Below are 24,037 nucleotides of genomic sequence, written 5' to 3'. Positions count from 1 at the left end.
CCAACCTGTCACTACACAAACTTTTGATGATAGGATCAGATGGTCCTAATGTTAATCAAAAAGTGTTACGACTTTTTAAGGAAGATATACTGGGAATTCGCAAGAAAAGCCTTGTTGACATTGGAACATGTACAATTCATATTATTCATAACATATCTGAAAGCATTAAATGAACTGGGTGAAGATGCATCAGAACTTATTGTGGCAGTTTACAGATTTTTTGATGGATGGCCTGCTCGGTGGGAAAATTATGAAGCTGTGCAAGAAAAGCTCAGCTTCATAATTTTCCCACCGGGCATAGAATTCCCAAGCATAGATTTATAAAACACTCAACAACACGTTGGCTGACATTCCATGATGCAGCATCAAGGTTAATTGAGCAGTGGGAGGGTATAACTTACTACTTCTTAAAGTATATTCCTTCAAGTAAACAAAGCATAATGTCAAGTGCTTTGTACAGAAGTATATCCTGTTTGTTGAAGATTCCTTCCATGAAAGCAGAAGTACTACAAGGCATTTCAAGTGCAGAAATTTTCACAAAATATACATAATTTTTTCAAAGAGAAGAACCTCTAATACATCTCCTGTACAGCAAACCACTTGCTTCTAAAGCTAGTTACTAGAATTTTGAAAGTTGATATTTTGAAGCTTGTCATTCAGTCTAAGTCTGCTATGCCTGATAGTAATGTATTAAATCCAAAGAAATTATTTGACAAGACAAATCTTTTGCCATTAGAGGAAATTATTTGCAGTGCTGAGGTTTCTAATGAGTTGAGTAAATTATCTCAAAAAGATCAATTGCATTTTCGCAGTTGCTTACAGAAACACTATGTTGTGGCTTCCATATATATGATAGAAAAAGCTCCAATTCAATGCAAACTGTTGAAATCATTGACATGTCTTCAACCAAGTAATATTAGTGAAAAAAGCACTTATAAGGACATTGTAAGCATTGCAAGAGCTCTTCCATGTGACATTACTGAGGATACTTTGCAGGATGAGTGGCACCTACTTCAATTTGAGCGAGTTGAGTGATTTGACAGACTCAAAAGATGAGAAAATTGATTCTTATTGGAGTCAGTATTTTAAATTGGTTGACTCCCTTGGGAATGCAAGATATCCCAGTGTAACCAAATTGGTGAAATCAGCATTGACACTCTCTCATGGCAATGCTGATATGGAACGGGGATTTTCAATTTCACGCCGGGCACTTCCTCCTGATAGAGCATCAATGTCAGAAAGAATGCTTAATTCACTTTTGATTGTTAAGGAGGGACTAAACATGTATGACCGAAGCCCACACCTTGTACCTATTACAAAGGATTTACTGAAATTAGCTGCCTAAATCAGTCTAGCATAGGGAAAATTGGGGAATTACACTGCGAAATGGCGAATTGCACAGCGGCGTTATTGTGAATTGGCGTAAATTGAGCCGGTGTAAACCGAGGGCTACCTGTATTGCACTCACTTTTTACTCACTTTTTCTGTATTTCAACTCACTTTTCTCACTTTTTCAGAGGGTAAATAGCACTCCCAGGCCTGCAAATATTTCGGACATACACGAAACGACTGTGTGAATGTTGACATTTGCCAGATTTTGGTCATTCACAGTAACATATATATTTTTTTTCCAAACCCAATAGATACATATACGAGGGCTATTTTTTAAATAAGGTCCGTTTATGAATGAGAGTGAGAATAATGCGCGATCACGACAGCGCATATGTGCGTCTGCTCCAAGCATGCTTTGCGTGCGTTTAGACACCATTTGCAGCCTTATCGTCTGTCTGTGTGCTGAGCTGTAAAAAGTTTATAATGTTTAAGAAAATTGAGTCACCCGCCGACTGTGAGATACGATCTATTATTCGATTCTTGAGTGCAAGAAACTTGGCAGCAGCGGAAATTCACCATCAGATTGTGAAGTTTAGGGTAATAATGCTATGAGTGACAGTAAAGTTCGAAAGTGGGTGAGAATGTTCAAGGACAGGCAGGTTAATGTGCATGATGAGCCACGCCCTGGCTGACCTTCTCTGATTTTTGAAGATTTAGTTTGTGATGTGGATAACAAAGTTCAAGAGGACCAACAATTCATGATTTCAATGTTATCAATTGAATTTCCACAGGTTTCAGATCAGTTTTGTATACCATTGTTTCAGAGAAACTGAATTATTGAAAATTTTGTTCTCGGTGGGCTCCAAGACTGCTTTCTGACGATCACAAAACAAAAAGATTGGACACTGCTTTATCGTTTTTGACTCAATATGATCAGGAAGGAGATGAATTGTTTGACCACATTGTTACAGGAGATGAGACTTGGGTGTCTCACATGACTCCTGAGTCCAGGCAATGGTCAATGGAATGGCAACATACATCTTTGCCAACCAAAGCCAAACAATCCATTTCAGCACGAAAAATTATGGCAACTGTCTTTTGGGACAGGAAAGGAATTCTGTTAGTGGATTTTATGATGAGAGGCACAATCAATTCTGGTGCATATTGTGTGACCTTGTGAAAATTTCAGTGTGCCATACAAAACGAGCAGGGTGGTCTACTGTCTTTGGGTGTGATGTTGTTCCATGACAATGCAAGGCCACACGTTTCTGCACAAACACAAGGTCTAATCAGTTCTTTTGGATGGGAATAACTGGCTCATCCACATTCCAGTCAGTCCTTGCATCCAGTGATTTTCACTTGTTTCGATATGTAAAGGAGTTTTTTGGTGGTCAACGGTTCAACGACGATGAAGAAGTGAAAACTGCAGTCATGGATTGGGCTTTTTCACAGGTGGCGGATTTCTTTGAAGTCAGAATTAAAAAAATTGTTGAGTGGTATGACAAATGTATGAACAATAATGGAAATTTTGAGAAAAGTAGAAAAAAGTATGTAGAATATGGGAAAAAATATATTTTAATATTTACAGTATTTTTCTTCTTATTAAAAAAAATGGACCTTATTTAAAAGATAGCCTTCGTACTTTAATGATAGAGAGCGAGTGAGTATACAGGGTGCATAGGAAAGTCCCTTTAACCGGAAAATTCTTGCAAACAGAGAGAGCTACAGCTATGCAAGTGAGGTAACGGTACAGTAAAGCGACTACACCCGACCTAATGCAAATGACAGCAGCGCCCCTAGTAGCGAAATTTGGAAGATAGGCAGTGCAAATTGAAAATGAAAACAGATAGAGCAAACTTTCCAATTAGAAAGTTTCAGAGCATCAATTAATTAGTATGAAACGACATGTGGTTCACACAGATAAGATAAATTGTCGTCTGTATACCCAAAAATGTCCGAAAGCGATGCATGCCATTTTGTGTAAACGTTTGAAAGGAATAGCTATAGGTATGAAGAAATATGCACAATTTATTGCATAAAATACATATTTTGTCAATACAGTTTGATAACATCACACAAAAAACAACGGAAAGGCAAACTGTCACACAGTGATAACAAGTTAATGTCAAGTATGTTTGAAAAGTTTGCCATTGCTCACAATACACACCATTGTTATCAAACTGTATTGATGTAAGTACGTATTTTATGCAATAAATTGTGCATATTTCTTCATACCTATGGCTATTCCTTTCAAACGTTTACACAAAATGGCATGCATTGCTTTCGGACATTTTTGGGTGTACAGACGACAATTTATCTTATCTGTGTGAACCACATGTCGTTTCGTACTAATTAATTGATGCTCTAAAACTTTCTAATTGGAAAGTTTGCTCTATTTGTTTTCGTTTTCAATTTGCACTGCCTATCTTCCAAATTTTTATCTTCCTAGTGGCTTTTGCCACTAGGGGTGTTGCTGTCGTTTGCATTAGGTCGGGTGTAGTCGCTTTACTATACCGTTACCTCACTTGCATAGCTGTAGCTCTCTCTGTTTGCAAGAATTTTCCGGTTAAAGGGACTTTCCTATGCACCCTGAATAGTATATATAAAGACATGAAGTCAATATATGAGAAACCATAACTAACAAAACAGATCAGGAGTACCCAACTTTTTTATAGGACCAGTTCATGTGGCCCTTCTAAAAACACCACCAAGATAAGTCTGATGGCCAGGTACAAATGATATATTCAAAAATTAAGATCTTTTCATTTCTGGATAATAGCAGGCATAAATAAACATAAAATTTGCAACTGCTTTTTCAAAAATAACATCAAAATTTTGTGTTACTCAATATTAAAGTCTCCTTTAGATATTTGAATGTTGCACAATGATGTTCAATAATTTGTTTTTATATATTTTATTATTGAAAAAGTTTGTTTACAAATGTATGTAGAAGCAAAAATAGAAAATAACTCCAGTCTAAACTTCTTAATATCTTTAAAATTTGCTCTTGACAGAATCTGTAAAAATTTAACCAAATCATATGGAAAAGGTCAATTAATTTAGTTTGACTTTTCAAAATTTTATATACTTTGAACTAATTCAAATGTTGTTGATAAAACATGTTAGTGAAACAAGCTGCAAGGACTGGATAAATATACTTCAGAGGCTATGTTTGGCCCGCAAGCTTTAGGTTAAAGACCCCTGACATAGATGACTAATTTATAGCTAATATAATACATAAAATTGTATAGACTTTGATTAATTAATGGTATAGCTTATAAAATGCATTTATTTAGAAAGATTTATTCAATTTGTTATCTGTGTAAACTAAAAACCAAAACCAACCAACCAACCTGTGTAAACTATTATGCATTTATCTGTACATATTTATATATATTTATTTACTTTACTTTATATTTAATTATCTCATTAGTTATTTTTTAAATGGTGTAAATTTAAAATGTTCTACTTTTTGGAACATTTAACTCTTAACTATTAATAAAGTCAAATCAAGTTAACATATTCTAGTGAAAGCTATCATGCAATTTGGTAATTCAATTTCATTTAACTTGAAGATGGTTTTTAAACAGGTTCAAAAATGTTTGTGATTAAGTTTTCTGCTGAAATTTTATACTGCTACTTAATTTACAATTATCTAGTTTAATAGTACATGATATTTTATGTGTAAGAGTAGTTTTAGTAATTTTTATTTATATCTTGATATTGTTACATTTAAACATCATAATTATGTATAATTTTAAAAATAGTTTTCAACTATTAATATAATGGAAACTTTTATTGTAATATATTTTTCAGTTTGTTAAAATATGTTATATATTTTAATTGGGGAAAAGTATAGTTGGAGTTATAGTTTTCATTTTCTATATATTAACATTTCATTTTTAGAAGAGAAAGATATGGATAGAATGTTCAAATTGCCTCCTACAACCTACATAGGTGGAAAAGAAGATGTTTTACCTCTTCGTGAAATACTGAGAAGATTAGAGGTAAGAAAAATGATGTTTTTCTTCTTAATATAGTAAGGTTGCTGTTTATTCAATTTCTATGTATAATGTCCTTTTAATCCAAAGAAATTTTTCTTGGTAGATGATCTCACAGCTTTTTGGTCAGGAAATTACAGTTTTATTTTGAACAAATTTGAACTACAAATGCATTTCAGGTTGGTTTAAGTTTCCAACCCCTCTTCAGTGCTGTTAAAAAATATAAACAATATTATTATAATTATAATAAACAATATATTACAATTTGTATATATGTATTTTTAACAACACTGAAGAGGGGTTGGAAACTTAACTTAACCTGAAATACATTTGTAGTTCAATTTGTTCAAAATAAAACTGTAATTTCCTGACCAAAAAGCTGTGAGATCATCTACCAAGAAAAATTTCTTTGGATTAAAAGGACGTTATACATAGAAATTGAGGTTTTTCTTATTCAAATTTATTCACTTTAATATTTTACGTGTGATATATATGTGACCAAAGGGTCGGCACCTCTTCGATGCCCTGTCAAGACTGGCACTACTGTGTCCCAATGACACGGAAACTGCGACAGCAAATTAAGTTTGATTTAAAAGTAGGTTACACAAGTGACTGTGAGTGAGCAAGCAGATTTGGATGGAGATGAGTGAGACAGCACCTACGGAAGTACTGCACTCAGATACTAGGGTTAAAACAAATAAACGTTTAATAATCACAAAAAAAATAGGTTACAGGAAGGGTTACATATATTGTAACATTAGATTAACTGACCTATCTAATTGAGTGGTTGTGAGAGAGAGAGTTTACATTGGATCACATGTTGATATAAATACCTGATGAATTGTCTGGTTTGCATTCGTCCTACCATGAGAGTTTGTCCTCGGTATTAGGGTTGTCGGGCGGACAGTTTGTAACAGTGATAGAAACAGTTCAGAAATAGATGATATCTGGTGATTTGGCAATATCTGTTAAGGTAAAAGGTAATATCCTCATCGTGGATAGGTGATATCCGTGGCCAGAGGAGTGTTCATACAGCGAATAGGCAAGGTATCTGTTATTGTACTATAGGAGGTCCAGAACGGGCTAACGTGATAGAGCATGGAATGACTGACTCATTCAGTCATCAATGCTGATATATGAACAATATTGCCTGGCCAAGAGGTTAACAGATCACAGGAATGCATCATTTTCACCGTTGAGAAAGTGTAAATTGATATGTTCTTAGGTAGTAACGAATAGTCAACAATGTTAGTTGTCAAAATTATGTAAGATGAAAACGAAAAAAGTCTTATTAAAGTTTGGGTTCTCTCATATAAGTATTAGCTTTTCGTTTGAAAACTTATAAAGTAGTCTTCTGATTCAAAGGGTAGGTTACAACACCCTTAGTGGATGCCTGAAACTGCAGATAGTACCAAACTCTATATATACTATATATTGAGTTATTACAAATGAAATAGCTGCTTTTTTTTTAATTTAAACTTTCCGGCCTTCTATTTCAACTTTTTTGATGGGAACAGTGCTATATGTTTGCAATTGGAAGAGTACACATATCATATGTAATCTCATTTATTGTTAATACAAATAATACTATAAAGTATCATTATTATATTATTATTAATATTAACTATTTTTTACTATAAGATAAATGTTCATTGTTAATGAAAAAGTATTAGAAATTTATGATAATGATTCAATTTTTGTGGGCCCTTGACACTTGGGGGCCCAGGGCCTAAACTCTATTAGTTTCTATGTAGATCTGCCCCTGGATATAGTAACCAGAGTTAAGACGGTGTTGTGACATGCTGCTTCTTAAATAAGCTTTGATTAATTTTAGTTTTGAAAAACTTCTTTGTCGTCACCCATAATGTTAAAAAAATGAGGCATGCTGCAATAATGTCGGAGAACCTATTTGAGGCTGCGGTGTGAAATAAAAGTAGTTCAGCAACTTCGCTTATAGAAGTAATTTCTTTTACCTGACTATAAAAACACATTTTAAATCGAAGCAGTTGAGGTCCAAAACTAGGTGAATATGCCAATTGTAACAATTCTGATTGTTCCAGAATATTTTTATCAGATGACACGACAAGATATGCAGGCAAAAAGCGCTTGAAAAGTGTACATAATTGTCGAACGGATTCAAGTCTAATAGTTAATTGATTAATTATTAAATCCAAAAATTTTTTTACAAATGTTTTTATAAGTTTTTAGTTTGCCCTTTATAACTTGGAGCCCTCATGATTCATGCGCCTGGAGCAATTTGCCCCAACTGCTCTACGATAGCTATGCTTCTGACTGTTGGGTTTGATTTAGTTTGAAATTTATTGTTAAATAAGTTTTAGATTGCTTTTATATGCTTTTAGTTTGGCTATGCTGATTGTTCAACATTATAATTCTTTTTGCTTTCTGAAGTGCTGTAGCCAATTGGATACTATAAGAATATAGAAATTCTACTTGATAGCCAAGGAGACACCCTACCTTCTGATGTTATAACCTGGACTTTGGTCCAGGTGAAATTTTTAAGAATCTTTCATGATAGATATGTTGGCACTGTTCCTTTCCACTTATGTTTTTGTTTGAATATTTTTGTGAATGAATACACTATAACATGAACAATTTGACTATAATTAGAATAAAAATGGACAAATACATGTAAAAATAATTAGGCAGTTTTAGTTCATATTTTAAACAATTGTTTAATTGTGGGTGAAATGCTGCAGTGGGATCTTTTCCACTGCAGCATTTCACCCAACTTTACTTTAGCTTTTAGCATGGTAATGGTTTGTGTGAGGTGAAAATTCTCTTAAATATATATGTAATTCATAAAGTTGAAAGTGAAACTTACTGCTCTAAGGATAAGAACATATCACATTTTCTAGCCTAAATTTATAAGTGTCTTCTAGTTAAATGTGAAAGTGAACAAATATGGCTGCTGGTGTAGAAATAGTTAAACAGCATCTAAAATCAGCTAATTTCTTATTTTTGATGGTTTCATATTAAAAATAACAAAGAAAAAATATTTCAAAAAGACTTGGACGAAATAGGGGTGACAAAAATGAGAAACATTGGGACCTTCAAAGACTAGATTCAAAACAGGAAGTGTGTCACTTCTGGAGATGACAAAAAGGAGGAATGAGTGTATATAGACATTATATATTCTATTTAATATTTATACATCCTCATTCTCATTTTTATATATCCTGAACTTCACTTATATGGTCACACATGAAATTCCCTGTAAAATTGTCTATCTCTATCTTGGCCACCTCACTTAAGTGGCCAAGATAGAAGTATCCTAAAGTGACATTTAATCCTCATTTACATGCCAACAAAACAGGAAAATCCCATGTTTCTAAATTCAAGCTATTGTTTAAAACAGTTTCAATAGAATTGAGCTGTGTTGCTATAGCTTTGGAACAGCTTGCTGAGATCTGTATTAAACATTTAACAGGATTCAGTACAGCATTCTAATTACATTTCTGTATATCAAATTTTTTTTCATAACTCTGCTTAAGTGACTACCTCATTTATTTGGCCAGAAATTGTATATCTCAAAGGTGGCCACATAAGCGAGATTTTACTGGTTATATTATATATAATGTATAAATCTATTGATAAGAAATTTTAAATATTAAAATTAATTTTAAAATATACTTTTACATTCATTTATTTGAGAATAATAATCTGCTACATGTACATAATTTACTTTATATTATTTTTACAGAATGTATATTGTCAACATATTGGTGTAGAATATATGTTTATAAACAGTTTGGAACAATGTAATTGGATTCGTGAAAAATTTGAGACACCGAAAATTATGGATCTAACTAAAGAACAAAAGAGATTATTACTTGCAAGACTTGTTCGTTCAACTAAGTAAGAAATTTTTGTATTTTACTCTTTTCATGTTCTATTGATAATTCTTAGTTTCCTAATAATTACAAGTAATGTTTTATTACTTAGCTTAACAACTGACTTGCTGTCAAGTAAAATAAATATATTTGCTTTATGATTTGGATTTCCCACATGTGATTAATGTAGTTATATAAAAAAAATTCTTTATGTAGTTTTGTTTTTGTTAGATTTTATTAAATTACTTATTAGATTTTGTATATTAAAAATACTTATTAAATGTTTTGTTAGATTTTATGAAAATAGTTGTTAAAATCAAGCAACATTATTAATGAAACCCTTATTGCTACAAGAGGAGCAATATGATATTTAAAAATTCTGTAATGTATATGTTATGATAAAAGTGATTAACTGGTGATTATGCATAATCATAATTGCCAGCTATTATATATAATTGCCAATCATCTTGATGAGTTTGATAACTTTCACTATATTTCTCACTTTTATGGACAATTTTACATAATTTTCAAATGAATTTGGTAAGTTTGATAAACTGAATATATTATTTTTAAAGCGATTTTTGCATAATTTCCAAAATATACTTCATAAATTTGATAAATATCATAAAATTTTTTATTTTTTGTTGTTTTAATAAAGTAACTTGCAGATTTAAACAAATTTTTAAAAAATAAATTAAAAATACATTTTTTGTTTTATTAATATTAGAATGATTTCATGGATATAAGGAAACTAAGAAACATCTGTTTCAGCTTAATATTAGGATTATGTGAACAAAAATATAAAAGAATTTTGCTGAAAAAAAAGAATTTTAATAATTCTCACTGCTTATTCAAACATGCCAAACTATCGTGACATTTTGAGTTACAAAATTTTTCATTTTTCTTGCATTTGCATTTGGTTGAATTACACTTTCTTTTAAATGAGTGTTTTTGGTACCCTTGATCTCCCGAAATTGATGTTTTTCTTGCATACTTCCTAAGAGACAGAGTGATATTTGGTGCATTCTCTATTGTAAAAAGTTGTTTGTCAGATAGCACAAATTAGTTTCTGATATACAATTGTGAAAAGCCTCTCCTTTGTTTTCAAGTGATAGTACTCATTTTCAGTAGCTAATATATTTTCACTGCCAATATATTCTGTGGATTCTCTCTTGCCCTGTCCACATCTGGTATTCTTAGCTTCACTGCATCTCCCACTATGGCTAATGAAAATTTCAGCTTTGATATTTTCATTTTCTTTGCTTGAGCTTCTAAATTGGCCTTTGCATTCACTTGCTTTTTCCTTTCTGTTCTTGATTGTAGAAAGACTGATCATTTCCATACTAGACTGTACTTTGGTTGATGAATTGGGGATAATCACATTGGGTTGGTTGAGTGATGGCTATTCATTTTCAATACATTTTTCTGAAATATTTTCTTTGATCTAGTGATTCAAATCACTAGATAAAAATCAAAGTCAGTATCAATTATATGAAAATATTTCAGAAAAAAGTCTCCAAAAGCTTCTATTATTTTACTTAATTTAGCATTTAAATCCAAAATACTTTCAATTTACATTACCACTTAACTCTGGACTTTTTCCAGAAAATTACTCTTATGATTGGATAATAAAATAGTGTTTAACATTTGAACTTTAACAAAATGTTTATACCAAAGTGACAAGCTATTTTTAGGAGTACGTGATTAATCTTTGTAGGCATTCTGGCTGTTATTATGCAGATTGGTTTAACAATAACTCATAAATATAGTAATAAATTAATATAAATTCCAAAAAAATAAAAAAAAAGTAAACCAAAAAGAAAACTACAAAGTCAGTAAAGTTCTAAAAAATTATTTCATCAAACAAAGTCAATAACACAGTGCAAGAATTGCAGTGCTCTACTTCCGTGAACATCAGAAATATATGCATAGTAAAATTTATCTACTTAGTAGTGAGAAAGTTAGAGTAATTAGTTCATTAGAAAGTATTTTCAGAATTAAAGACAACAAAATACTACAATGGTCACATGCTTCTCATAGCTAGAACAGAACAGCCATAAACAGTCATTTTGATTGTTCTTGTCAATATTATTTAAACTGCATTAAATTATTTCAAAATGTTTAAGACTATTAAAAAATGACTAGATTAATACAAATAATGAATGATAAGAGTCATATTTCAGTTTTGTTTTATTCTGGAAGATTATTATTTATGTCAATTGAAACACACGCAAGTTCCAATGATTTTCAATACTGTTCAACCCTTTTGCAACACTGGAAGTATACTACACTTCACTTACATGCTAGTAATAGGTTTGTTTTATCTTATAAAAAATCGTCCCACAAACGTTTTCGAACTTTATGGAGTTCTTCTTCAGGTGGAAAAAGAAGAACTTTATGAAGTTCTTTTTTTTTTGCAAGAATTCCATTTCCACCTGAAGAAGAACTTCATAAAGACAACAATTAACACCTTAATTCTAATTCCAGCACTGAATGAACAAAAAATTTTAATGCTCGAATGTTTTTGGCTGTCTTTTAGAGGCCCTTCTCAGGATGAAACACACAAAAAAACAGTTCTATCATTTAAAAACTTCTAACCATCAAATACAGCTGTGTTCCAAATTTTTAAATATTTAAACGATGTACCGTATGATATAAAAATTGTTACGTTTACAACATAAAAATAATTATTTTAAAATAAAGCTATACATAAATTATTGTTATATCGTTGTAAAAATTAGCGCGATGTAAACGANGTGTTCCAAATTTTTAAATATTTAAACGATGTACCGTATGATATAAAAATTGTTACGTTTACAACATAAAAATAATTATTTTAAAATAAAGCTATACATAAATTATTATTATAGCGTTGTAAAAATTAGCACAATATAAACGACATGGAAATTGTTTTCTTTTACAAAGCAGAAAGATGAAAAATAATTACACATACAATTATTGTTGTGCTTTGTAGCGATGTAAATAATACTTCCACGATTGTGGAATCGGAATATACTCGGAGTTAATGTAGTTTCCCTTCACAGTTTATAAATATAAATCTCAATAGCCTCCAACGAGCGTAAGTCGTGTCAGTCAAAGGCCCTATGCAAAAGACTAGCCTCATCCCAACATGGGGAAACCCCTGGTTCGGTAGCATACTGGTAATAACTTCATAAAGTTCGAAAACGTTTGTAGGATGATTTTTTGATAAGTTACACATTGGTAATAGTTTCGTTTTAAGTGTAAGTGTCCAATGATTTTTTTTTCTATTATTCTAAGCTGCTATTATTTTAGATATTGTATTGTCAAATAAAAAAATTAATATTTTTCTACAATTTTTTGTAGAAATGACTGAGCATAATGTTCAAATTTTTGACTGTTGACACAGATCTTATGTGAACATTTGCTACAATCACTCGTATCTTACCAAAGATATGACAAGTTTTTTTCATGGTATTCAGAATTTTTGACATCATCATCTCTTCTGATTTGGGACTGAGATTTTGTGTCTTGGTCTAAGATTTGACTTATACATAATCTACCATCACTTTTCCATCACTTAGATGGATAATGAATGGATGTCGAAAGATTTTCTGATGGTAACTTTATGGATGACCCAGAAAATGTTCACTGCCAGATATTATTAAGTATGTTAAAAATATATTTGTCTGTCATATTTGAGATGTAATTTTTACAAAATATTTATTTGCATTTGATCCACAGTTATGCACAAAGTTTTTGGTATTGTAGAATTCTGTTTACAGAAAGTTTTTGTCTTCTCTACTTGTTTTCAGTGTTTGGATGTAGACTGCTCAAAACTAAAGATTACTTTTTGTTTTCTTGAAAGGCAGTGAGAGTTGTCTCTCTTCATCTTTTTATTTTTACAATAATTGCTAGAGAGTAAGGCTATTAGGTGTAATTATTATAGGATAACATGTACAAACACAATGAACATTAATGGGTATAATATTTACAACATGCATCATGCACTTCATCAATAAAATAGATAAAGTTGATATATGTCATCAGCAAATAATGTCCTGCATAGTTAAAAAACAAGAAAACATTAAATTGATCACTAATGATTGTTTTAGATTAATGGTCTACATTCTCATTTTTGTAGAATTTACACACACATTCTTGTGTGAACATACTGTATATCCATGAATGAAGAAAAATTTAAAAATTTTGAACTCATTTTGCAAAAATTATGAGCACTTATGGTACATTCACAAATTTTACTAGTGGTCTTATTGACTGTTCTGGCTATTCTATTATTAAAGTATAGTAATCTTACAATGAAATTATAAATCCTCAAAACTTGTATTATAATTATAATAAAGTCATATATTATTTTAAAACTGCAGTCATCTTTGAAATTACAATTTTATTAACTGATTCGAAATGAATTATTTATGTCATATATTGATTAATATGGATATTTTGAATAATTTCATTACTATTTATTTTGGATGATTGCATTCATTAGTGTTTCAATATTCATTGTTTAGCAGTTAAAATATGTAGAACACGAATAGTTAAGCATAAAATTTAATAAAATAATAAGCATTTTTCATAATAAAGATACTTAACAGAATTTCAAATACAAAAGTTTAAGTGCATAATTCTCTTTTATTACTTTTATGAAATGTTGATTGATTTGACTTATGTTTATAAAGAAATGATTATAGTTATGAGTGTGATATAGGTAACACTCCAAATCTTCAAGATGAAAAGTATTTCTGACTTACTTCAAATATATACTTGAAGATATTATGTTATATTCCTAAATAACTACAGAATGATTAATGTGACTGTAATTATTATATTTAGATTTGAAGACTTTTTAGCCAAAAAATGGTCATCTGAGAAGAGATTCGGATTGGAAGGATGTGAAGCACTTATACCTGCTATGAAGACAATCATTGATCGATCAAGTGAACTTGGAATTGAAAGCATTGTAATGGGAATGCCACATAGGTTTGTATTATTTTCTTTTAAAAGTGCATAATAGAACAATGAGAAATATGATTTTCACACTTTTTTATATTTTTATTATATTTAATAAAAGATATTACAGTAATTTAAATTTTTGTTTTTGTGAATGAAGTACAAATATACATCTATTCTTTATTGAAATTCTTTTCATAGTTCCTTTAAAAATTATTTATACAGAACACACTTACTAATCTGACCTCTCAATTCTCCAGTGTGATTGCATATGCACTTTCTTTCCATGAAAATGTTAGTCATGTAATACATCTCGTTATCCTGTTTACTGGAGTGTCATTTCTATGTACAGTATTTCATGTTAGTGTACCATATTTGCCTGCATGCCTCCAAAACGAATTGATACTGAAGATGTGATAAGTCACATCATTCATTACTTTTAGATATATATACTGTACACACTAGGATTTCTCATTTCTCGGGAAATTTGCCTCCAGCAGGATTATGGGAAAAATAATTTCTTTTCCCGGATCCTGGGAAATTCCGGGATGAGATAGTAAAATAGAATTTCATATGAATAAAAAATATCATACAGGAATATCATAAATTTGAATAATTTAATTAATTTTCTAGTAAGTAACTAAAAGTGTAGGGCTAATCTCACCCATACCGACGTGTTAGGCTCAATTAATTTATGTTCTCCTACATCAGCGCTGTCCAACTTATCATAGCCCGCGGGCCATATTTTCTTCACCAAACATTTTGGGGGCCAAGAAGGTTGGTGATGGCTAATTGGTCGGCCGGGAATCATGCCACGTGACATTTGCATAGTGCTACGGTCTGTAAGCACTAATTGGTCAGCGAGTCCGATGTTGACGCTATAAAAAGGCGACAGTTCGACACACCGGATATACGTCACTCTCGTCTAAGTTCGACTTGGGAATTTTTTTGTTCAATAATAAATGTGAATTCTTCCTGGAAAAAATAAGACCTAGCGCATTTTTCAGAGCAAAAATTAATATAAGACACTGTCTTATTTTCGGGTAAACACGGTAGTAAAATAATTTTAATATTAATAATAATAATTTAGTAACATAAATTTATTCATATTAAAATGTACTCGCGGGCCGTAAAAATTATTTGGCGGGCCGTATATGGCCCGCGGGCCGCCAGTTGGACAGCGCTGTCCTACATTATAAGGTGAAAGTAAAATAAAGCATTTCATTGGGAGTTTTAATGAACATAATAATTATGAAAAAAATACTGTTTTATTTCTAAAGATGAAATAAAAATATACTTATTCCATAAATTTAATGACAAAAAGACAATTATTTTGAATTGAACAAAAAATACAACTTCTCCAAAAAAAATTATTTTCAGTTGAACATAAAAAATACTACTAAAAAAATTTATGAAAACAAAAATCTCTCTCTCAAAAAGAAAAAAAAACTTATAAATTTTCATAATAAGACTTCAAAAAACAAAAATTATCAATACTTTGATCACTTAATCTAGTTCTCAATTTGGTCACAAAAGGACCTGCAGCTGAAAATGCCAATGGTTTGATTTTATAAATTATACTAAAATAAATTTTTGTAAAATATGAGTAATTGACTAATGTAGGAATTTCAAATAATCACTTACAGTTACAAACACTAGGATATAAATGGGAATGTAAGCTTTAACAAATTCTTTAACTTATAAATGCAAATTCGAAACTAAAGTGCAATGAGTGATATTTACTTGTACTTTCAGCGAGTGCTCTGCTGTTCAATGATGTACAAACACAATACATAGATATTACATGAACTAACAAGTAGACTTGTAAAACATAGGTACAGTAATAATATGCAGCATGAAACCTCAAAATTTCTCTCTTAGGTGAGTCTTCAAGGTGCAACTTTTCGTATAATAAATGATAGAAAGAAAACCTGACATGATAAATTATTATTGAAATGCGAGATTTCCTGAGATTTTTCTCATAGGGAATAAACAGTAGAAATACTGGGAAAGAAACCCTAGTACACACTCAATAATCTGGCACTTTGCTAATCTGTGCAAAGAATGGCTAGATTAGCAACAGTCTAATGTGTATTATACAAATATTATTCATCAATAATATAAAAAATTTGTGTTTACTCAATGACATTTAAATAAATATATCTTGCTTACAATTAACATTTATAAGTTAATGGTAAGTTATAAAAAAAATTTGAAAACTAAAAATAAAGTTTATTTCATTTTTTGAATCTTTTTATTAGTGATTAATAATTTTTTGCTTATTCATCAATAATTATATGCTAATATTATGGATGAATAATTATTAATGAATAAGAATAATAATCATCAATAATGATTCATTCATCAATATTATTGATGAAAGAATATTACATTTTTTTTTTGATTTGTTAATTTTAACTATTTTTTCCCCCTTGTGAATCTAAGATGATTTTTTTTCATGTGCATCATGGATTTTGCTAGGCCCATAATAGGATAAGTAGATGATGCATAATTTTATATTAGTCTTTTTTCTTTATTTTTAAGTAATATTTGTGTTTAAACTTAGAAAACTTATGCTCTGAGAGTGACAGCATTAAGGGATTTGTACATCTAAAATTTTCTTTTAATTTCTCTAATCACAGAACCTTTTCAGCATCCAGTAAAACATGGAAGATGAAACAAACATTTTTGGAATTCATCTGATCCACGGAATCCACTTTTCTTTTAATTCTTCTTCTATTGTTAATTTTTTTTATTTATCTCAATAGTAAAGCCTAAATTTTCATTAGTTTTTCTGGTTTTCATTATTTTCAGTACTTTTACTGGAAAAAGTCTCTTTGGTAATTTCTGTTGAAAAATAAGAAGTCCATTTTTATGATACATTAGGATTCATAGGATATCCCAAAAGATTTTCTAAATCAATCTTCTGTCTTTATTTAATTGAGTTTTGTTTTAAATGACAATTCTCTGCTTCAGTCACTTTTGGTTTCTCTGTTTTGTTAATATGATTTTGATTGATAATTGTGCTGAACAGAGTTGCATCTTGACTACTAAGTGCTTTGACGGTCAATTTAATTGGAATTTGTGAATTATTCAAATTATAGAGTAATTGAATGTTGAGGTATTTGACTAAATTTGCATTACCAATATTTTTTAAGAATTTTTTTTGGAATAAATTTAAATGGTCTTAAAAATATTGAAATCAAATAAAGCAACAAGTTCCTATCTGTCTTAATATCCAAGACTAATTCCACTAACAGGGATTGCCAGGCCAGAGAAAGAGGAGCCAGAGGAGCTGACTCTTTCTCTGGCCTGGCAATCCATGTTGGATGCCAACCCTCAACTACCTCCTTTAGTGCACGACCACGCATGTCAGAAAAGACCCACTTCATCGGAATGACACCTGATCCCAACAAATAGAATACACTTCATTCAGGAAATTCCAGTTGACCTGAAGAAGAGCAGAGATTGCTTGAAAACGTTCAACGCGGTATACAATATATAGGGGTCACGCACCGGTTACAGATTCTGGATAGTGTAGTGTAGATTTCACCCCCGGTGCTGAGGTTAGAATAGTTTCTGTATATAAATTATTTTTTTTACAAAAGTTAGTTTAAACAATTAAAAAACTAAAAAATCGGATTTGGGTAAAATCATCTATACATTACTTTCATTTTTCTATCATAAATAAACCACGTTTATGTATAAAAAAAATGAATTATTTTGTTGCTGTAAGGTGAATGGGTGGTTTAATTAATGTTAAATAAACTACTAGTTCTTGGCTGGAATATCTGGCATTCTGATTTCAAGAGTTGAATGTAAATCTGGCATTTGGTGCACAAAGGATTAATAATTTTTATTAACTGAGTTTTAGGCCACCATTGACTGAGTAGGTAAAGCCACTGAATGGTGGTAGTTACTCCTCGATTTGTCTGGGTTAGGCTAACCTCAGTTTTATAGATTTTTGTTGTGTGTCTAACTGAGGTGTTGCAATGACAGTTCAAGAGTACTGCAGAATGGATTGATGGAAGAAAGCAATGCAACGATTGGGCAATTTTGTAAGGAGTGCCATCAGGGAGGAATTTCTATGGAGAAACTGGCTCTTGTTTACTGTTTAAATGTGTAGAAAAACACAGAAAAACTCCATGTTGCTGGTTCATTGGTGAGACGTGAACCCTGGTACTGCAAAATACACTCATGTGCAAAACTTAAGGATAATGTGCATTTACATAGAAAATATGTTGGGAAACAGTGGTAAGTGCATGTAGTGTTTTCTAATTCAAATCCTTGACTGTGTGTCACACTTGATCCATGAACCTACTGTTTGGTGGTACTTTAAACACTCGTAGTCAGATACGTGCCGTGTGCAGTTTGAACACACCAATAGTTGTGTTCGTTGCATTATTGATTGAATACACACAGCAGTATTGTTGGCCTTACTGGTAGTGCACATGTAGGAGAATGATGCAGAGACACCATTTGGATGATTTTATGCGTGGACGAATTGTTGGATGACTGGAGAGCAGTCAGACCCAAATGGAAGTGTCATGTGCATTGAGTGTCCCCCAAAGTGTCATCTCAAGGGTCTGGCAATGATTCCAGCAGGGTGAAAATGTCACTTGGAGGTGTGGTGGAGGCCATCCAAGTTGTATCACTGGCCAAGAGGACCATTACTTACGCCTAACAGCCAGATGCAATAGATACAGCACCACTTCGGATCTCACTAAAGATCTTGCAGCTGCTACAGGAACCAACATTTCAAGGTTTACAGTGTACAGACAGTTAACTGAGGAATGCCTGTATTTCAGAAGACCAGCAAGATATGTTCCATTAAACCAAGTGCAAAGAAGAGCTCATTTGAATTGGTTCAGGGAACATCACACATGGACCCAGGAGCAATAGAGTCATATCTTGTTTACAGATGAATCCAGGTTAGTGGTGATTCACATGTCTTCATCTGGAGAGAACCTGGGACACGGTTCCGTCCAGAGAACATTACTGAATTGGACAGTACAGAGGTGGAGGAGTCATAGTGTGGGGTGGCATCATCCTGGGGTCTTGCACTCCCTTGCATGTCTTCCCACGGGGTTTGATCACAGGTGCGGTGTATTGGATGCCATCCTGGACCAATATGTTCATCTCTTTCGAGGTGCAGTGGGCAGTGAGTTTATTCTGATAAATGATAATGCTCGTCCCCATCAAGCAGGTGTAGTGGATGAATACCTTGAAACAAAAGATATCAGATGATTTGATTGGCCCAGTCACTCTCCAGACTTGAACCCAATAGAGCATGCATGGGACATGCTTGGCAGGTGGATTGCATGTTGTCAAATGGCTCCAAGGTCCATTCCCAAGCTCATGAAAGCACTGGTCCAAGAATGGGAAGCCATACCCCAGCCACTTCTTGATAACCTCATTCTCAGCATGCATTCGCATTGTGGTGCATGTCTTGCAATGCGGGGTGATCACACACACTATTAGTGTCCCTGTGCCGCATCTTGTCTCCTGGACTAACACATGGGTACATTTTCTGATTTTCACACAATTCTCAATTGTTGTCCGTGTTGCCCACTCTGTACCTTTTCTCATACTGTTTGCAGTTTGATACCATTTGCAATGCAACCTGCAATCTATATATATGGAAATTCTCCTTGTTTTTCCTATCATAAATACCTTACACCACATTAGCCTTAAGTTTTGCACATGAGTGTATAATGCTGAGTAGTGCCTTAACACTTTTTGTATGTATTACTAGAAGTGATAAAGTGCTAAAAACACATTAACTTTATATTGATAAAGAAGTAGGGGGTGCTGCAAAAACAAAAAAATTATCAAGTGGAGTGCTACTGTTAGAACAAGGTTGCAAAACACTGGTCTAACACCTAAATAGTGGCCAGTTTTGTGTAGAAAATCTTTCCAAAAGATACACCTCTTAGCAATTGCTTTTGTATTGTGTTGTCTTAGCCCACAAACAAACAACAGAGTTTTAGTCTTGGTCAACAAAATGTTTAAAGTTGTTAATTGTCAATATGTTAAAATGTAAGAAGTGAAATAAAATTACATATTAACTAAATCCAAATTTAATATTTCATACAGTGTAGAATTGTAAAAATGGTGATAAACTGAGTATTATTAATAAAGATAAACAAAAAAGAAATAATGAAAGTTGAGAAAATTCAATTATTTTTTATTGTTAACATAAAATTTGGATGTGAACTTTTCAAGTTTTGAGTCAGAAAAATAATCAAGACATTCTATTTCAAGCAGAGTCTGTATACTCCAACCTGAAAATCCTTAGAAAATTAAGAATTTTCTGTTTTAAGAAATATGATTTTTTTTAATGGATTTTGTTAAGCTCACACTAAAAAACAGATTAATATAAGAACAACTGATTAAGTTTTATATTTATGAACTGAATTAAATTAATTTTTTGAAATAAATATTTATTTTTATTTCAGAGGAAGATTAAATGTATTAGCCAATGTTTGTCGTAAACCTTTAGAACAAATTCTTACTCAGTTCAGTGGATTAGAACCAGCAGATGAGGTAAAAAAATTTTTTATTAATTTTCATAAATTTTATTCAATTAAATTATTGTAATTTTGTGTGAACAACCTGCAGCAGTGTATAACTGCAGAAAATTGCAAGAACAAAAGTAAAATCTTTGTATAATCCATTCCACCATATACTTTATCCCTCCAGTGAGATTGTTGAAAGCAAGGTTAATACTAGTATCCAGTTTAGAAGTTGTCATCTCCAGCATTGAAATATTGCTTTTTCCATTTCATTTCTGTATAATTGTAGATATACATAAAAACACTAAGTCCAAATGTTCTAGAATAATCATACTAATTTCCAGATTATTGGGACTATTAATTGGTCTGGTATATTTCTATGCAAGAAAAATTATACCCATTAATTCATTATCATTATCAGTAATTCATTTTTTCCATTATCATTTGACTATTAATGTTACTTAATATCAATGTTATTGCAATGGTGATGTGTAACAACACCATTACAGTACCATTCTGCCAAGTTTATAGCAAATGATATTTATTAATGACTATTTGACACATTTTGCAAACTAAAATCTTTAATTAGTAAATATACTAATTAGAAAAATATATATATTTTTTGAATTACTAAATTATTAAGATTTAAAATAACACATTTTATTATAAAAAATAATTTATCCTGTTGTTAATCTACAACAGTAAAGCTTTATGACTTCTATAAATTTTTAATTATTATTCATTAATAATTCATGTAACAATAAAGCACAAAAATATAAATTTATATTAATAAACTGGAAGAATATTTAATCGAAAATTAAATTAACTATTTTCTTACACAATCAAAATTATTAAAATGATAAATGATACAACAATTTATGATTTTTCCACTTTACTTTTATTTAGATTAGTTCATTAAAACCTGACCTTAAAATGAGGGTGTGAAAGGTAATTGTGAGAAGTTAGAAAAAAGTTAAAATACATTCAAATCTCATTATTATCTTATTAATTTATATAAACAAAATCCACATTAATGCAAAGCAGATTTGTAATCCTGTGGACGAGGACAGTTTAACATTAACGAGTTTGGTTAATATAGAATATCAGATATTATGTAATATGAAGCACCTTCTGGTTCCTTGAATTTAATAACAATTCTATTACATCATTTAGTACAAAGCATACTGCATCCTTCTTCCCTGAAATCATATGAGTCATCATGACAGCAACAAGGAACATCATGACCATCAGAAACAGTCCTTAATTAACAAAATTTATTTTTAAGGCTCATTAAAAGAACATTGGAGGCAGAAGATAGCTACATTTAAATGTATAATAATATGAACATTTTAAATATAGAAACAATCAAACACAATAAAGTAATAAAAATGTATACAATGGTTTTACAGTGAATTGGAAAATAGGGATACAGAAATTCATCTTTAAAATTGCTCTTCAGCTTTTAGCAGTGCTGAATTAATCAATTACAAAAAAAAAAAAAAAAAGAAAATCCTAGTTTTGCAGCAATATCTCTTTCAATGGACAAGATTGAAAGTGAAGAAAGTCTTTGATTGGAAGTAATTCTTGATCAGTTTTAACTTGGAAGATGATTTTTCTTCAGATGCCAGCATAATTATCAGTTTGGTGATTTAAATAGTAAAATATACTACCAAGTTTTGAGAGACCATGTTATTGCTTTATTCACCTTTATATAGGGTTGTTTCTGATGACTAGGGGAATTCTTTTACTTTTAACATTAGCCACAATACTTACAATGTCAATATTATGGTCATTGTTGCCAGTACTATTACAAGCCACACCAACAATGACTCCAGCTTGATAAATTACACTTTCTTATAGTCTGTGCTTCTTACACTGTGACAATTACTAAGACAGTTGACATCATATTAGAAACCAGAGGTTAATACAATTGGGAACTTTTTGATTATAAATTTGTAGTTTTATGAAAGAGTTCTTATTTGTAATTGTTTTAACCTGTCCTACGTTGTTCCTGAAAATATTCGTGTTGACCTCATTGACCTGCATGGGCAGTCCCGAATATTTTCGTGCTTACATCAGAACATTTTTGATACTAGATGTCGCTATGCGTCACAATTTTTATATTAAAATGAACTTTTAAAATATAATTTTTTTGTTTCTATATTATTCAATATATTTATTTTGTTTGTGCAACATAAAAAAAATAATTTTTAACGATACAGTAAACACGATTATTATTTTAAAAAAAATTTTAGGCTTAACATCAACAAAAATTCAACATGGTGTCACAGGCAACAAATAAAAATTTCAACATCGAATAGGTTAATATCAGAAATAATGAAACTACTGTTGAAATTAGTTCATAATTTTAAAATTAAAAGCAAATTGTTTTCATTGAAATCTAAGCAAATAAGTTATTTTTAAGTTTGAAAAGTTTGGCAGTTAGGTCAGCTCATTATAATTTCATGTACTATATCTTTGTTCTACCAACTTTAAGCAATATCAAAAAATTAGCACTGATTCTTTCTTTAAGCCACTGTAGAACATGTGTATGGGGATGCACATTTCTACAGTGATTTTTTTCTCATGTTACTGTATATCAATAAAGTGTATGTTTAGAACAACACATAAGTTTATTTATTTATTTTAAAAATTATTCAAACACTATAAAACATACAGAAATAATTGGGGAAAAATTGGGCTTTTGCCATTTGATGATATGACTGTTCATTTTTTTCCATAAAATTTGCTTAATTAACATGAACCTCATTAATACAGAGTGCCAATTTTTAATTCCTTTCAAACTTTACATTAATGGAGTTTGACTGTATTGCATGAAATGCAACAAAGTAGGTTTGACTGATCCCCTATTTACTTTGTTACATTTTATGAAGATTTATTGTTACACATTACTGTTACAATAACATTGACATTAAGGCACATTAATGTCAATGTTATTGTAAAAGATTTGGTAAAAGATTTTCTTGTGCTAAAACATACAATTCCAACTACAGTAGAGTGTCATTTATCCAAATCAATTGGGGACTGGGGTTGTTTGGTAAATCGATATTTCGGATAACTGATTATGTATGAAAAAATATATTAACCTATCCCATGTTGAAATTGTTCTCTGTTGCGTGTTGCTTCGCGTTGAATTTTCCTCGAGGTTAAGCCTAATGAAGACTATTGTATAGTTAAAAATTATTTTTTTATTTTGTACAAACAAAATAAATATATTGAAAAATATAAAAACAATAAAAAATTATACTTCAGAAGTTAATTTAGTATCAAAAACGTAAAATATTTGAGTAGCCCAAGACGTAGCCAAAGATTGAAGCACCACAGTACTGGCGAAAATTTAAATTTGCCGACTGGAATTCTTTCGGAT

At 31.1% G+C, this 24,037-nt stretch overlaps 1 protein-coding gene across 1 annotated transcript in view; it reads left to right on the top strand.

The window, feature by feature from the left end:
* The window catches only part of LOC111633552 (2-oxoglutarate dehydrogenase, mitochondrial-like), a 106,536-nt gene that overhangs the window by 50,577 nt on the left and 31,922 nt on the right, over positions 1-24,037 (top strand). Inside the window, exons 5-8 of the mRNA XM_023378141.1 lie at positions 5,239-5,339; positions 9,055-9,209; positions 14,018-14,164; positions 20,593-20,680. Coding sequence (XP_023233909.1) covers positions 5,239-5,339; positions 9,055-9,209; positions 14,018-14,164; positions 20,593-20,680 — 491 coding nt within the window. The remainder of the gene's footprint in view (positions 1-5,238; positions 5,340-9,054; positions 9,210-14,017; positions 14,165-20,592; positions 20,681-24,037) is intronic.

The sequence above is a fragment of the Centruroides sculpturatus genome, unplaced genomic scaffold, assembly GCF_000671375.1.
Source record: "Centruroides sculpturatus isolate CEXI.00-Female unplaced genomic scaffold, Cexi_2.0 scaffold749, whole genome shotgun sequence".
In the NCBI taxonomy this organism is placed as follows: domain Eukaryota; kingdom Metazoa; phylum Arthropoda; class Arachnida; order Scorpiones; family Buthidae; genus Centruroides; species Centruroides sculpturatus.
The sequence above is the reverse complement of the archived record's forward strand: the minus strand, read 5'-3'. Positions and strand labels throughout refer to the sequence as shown.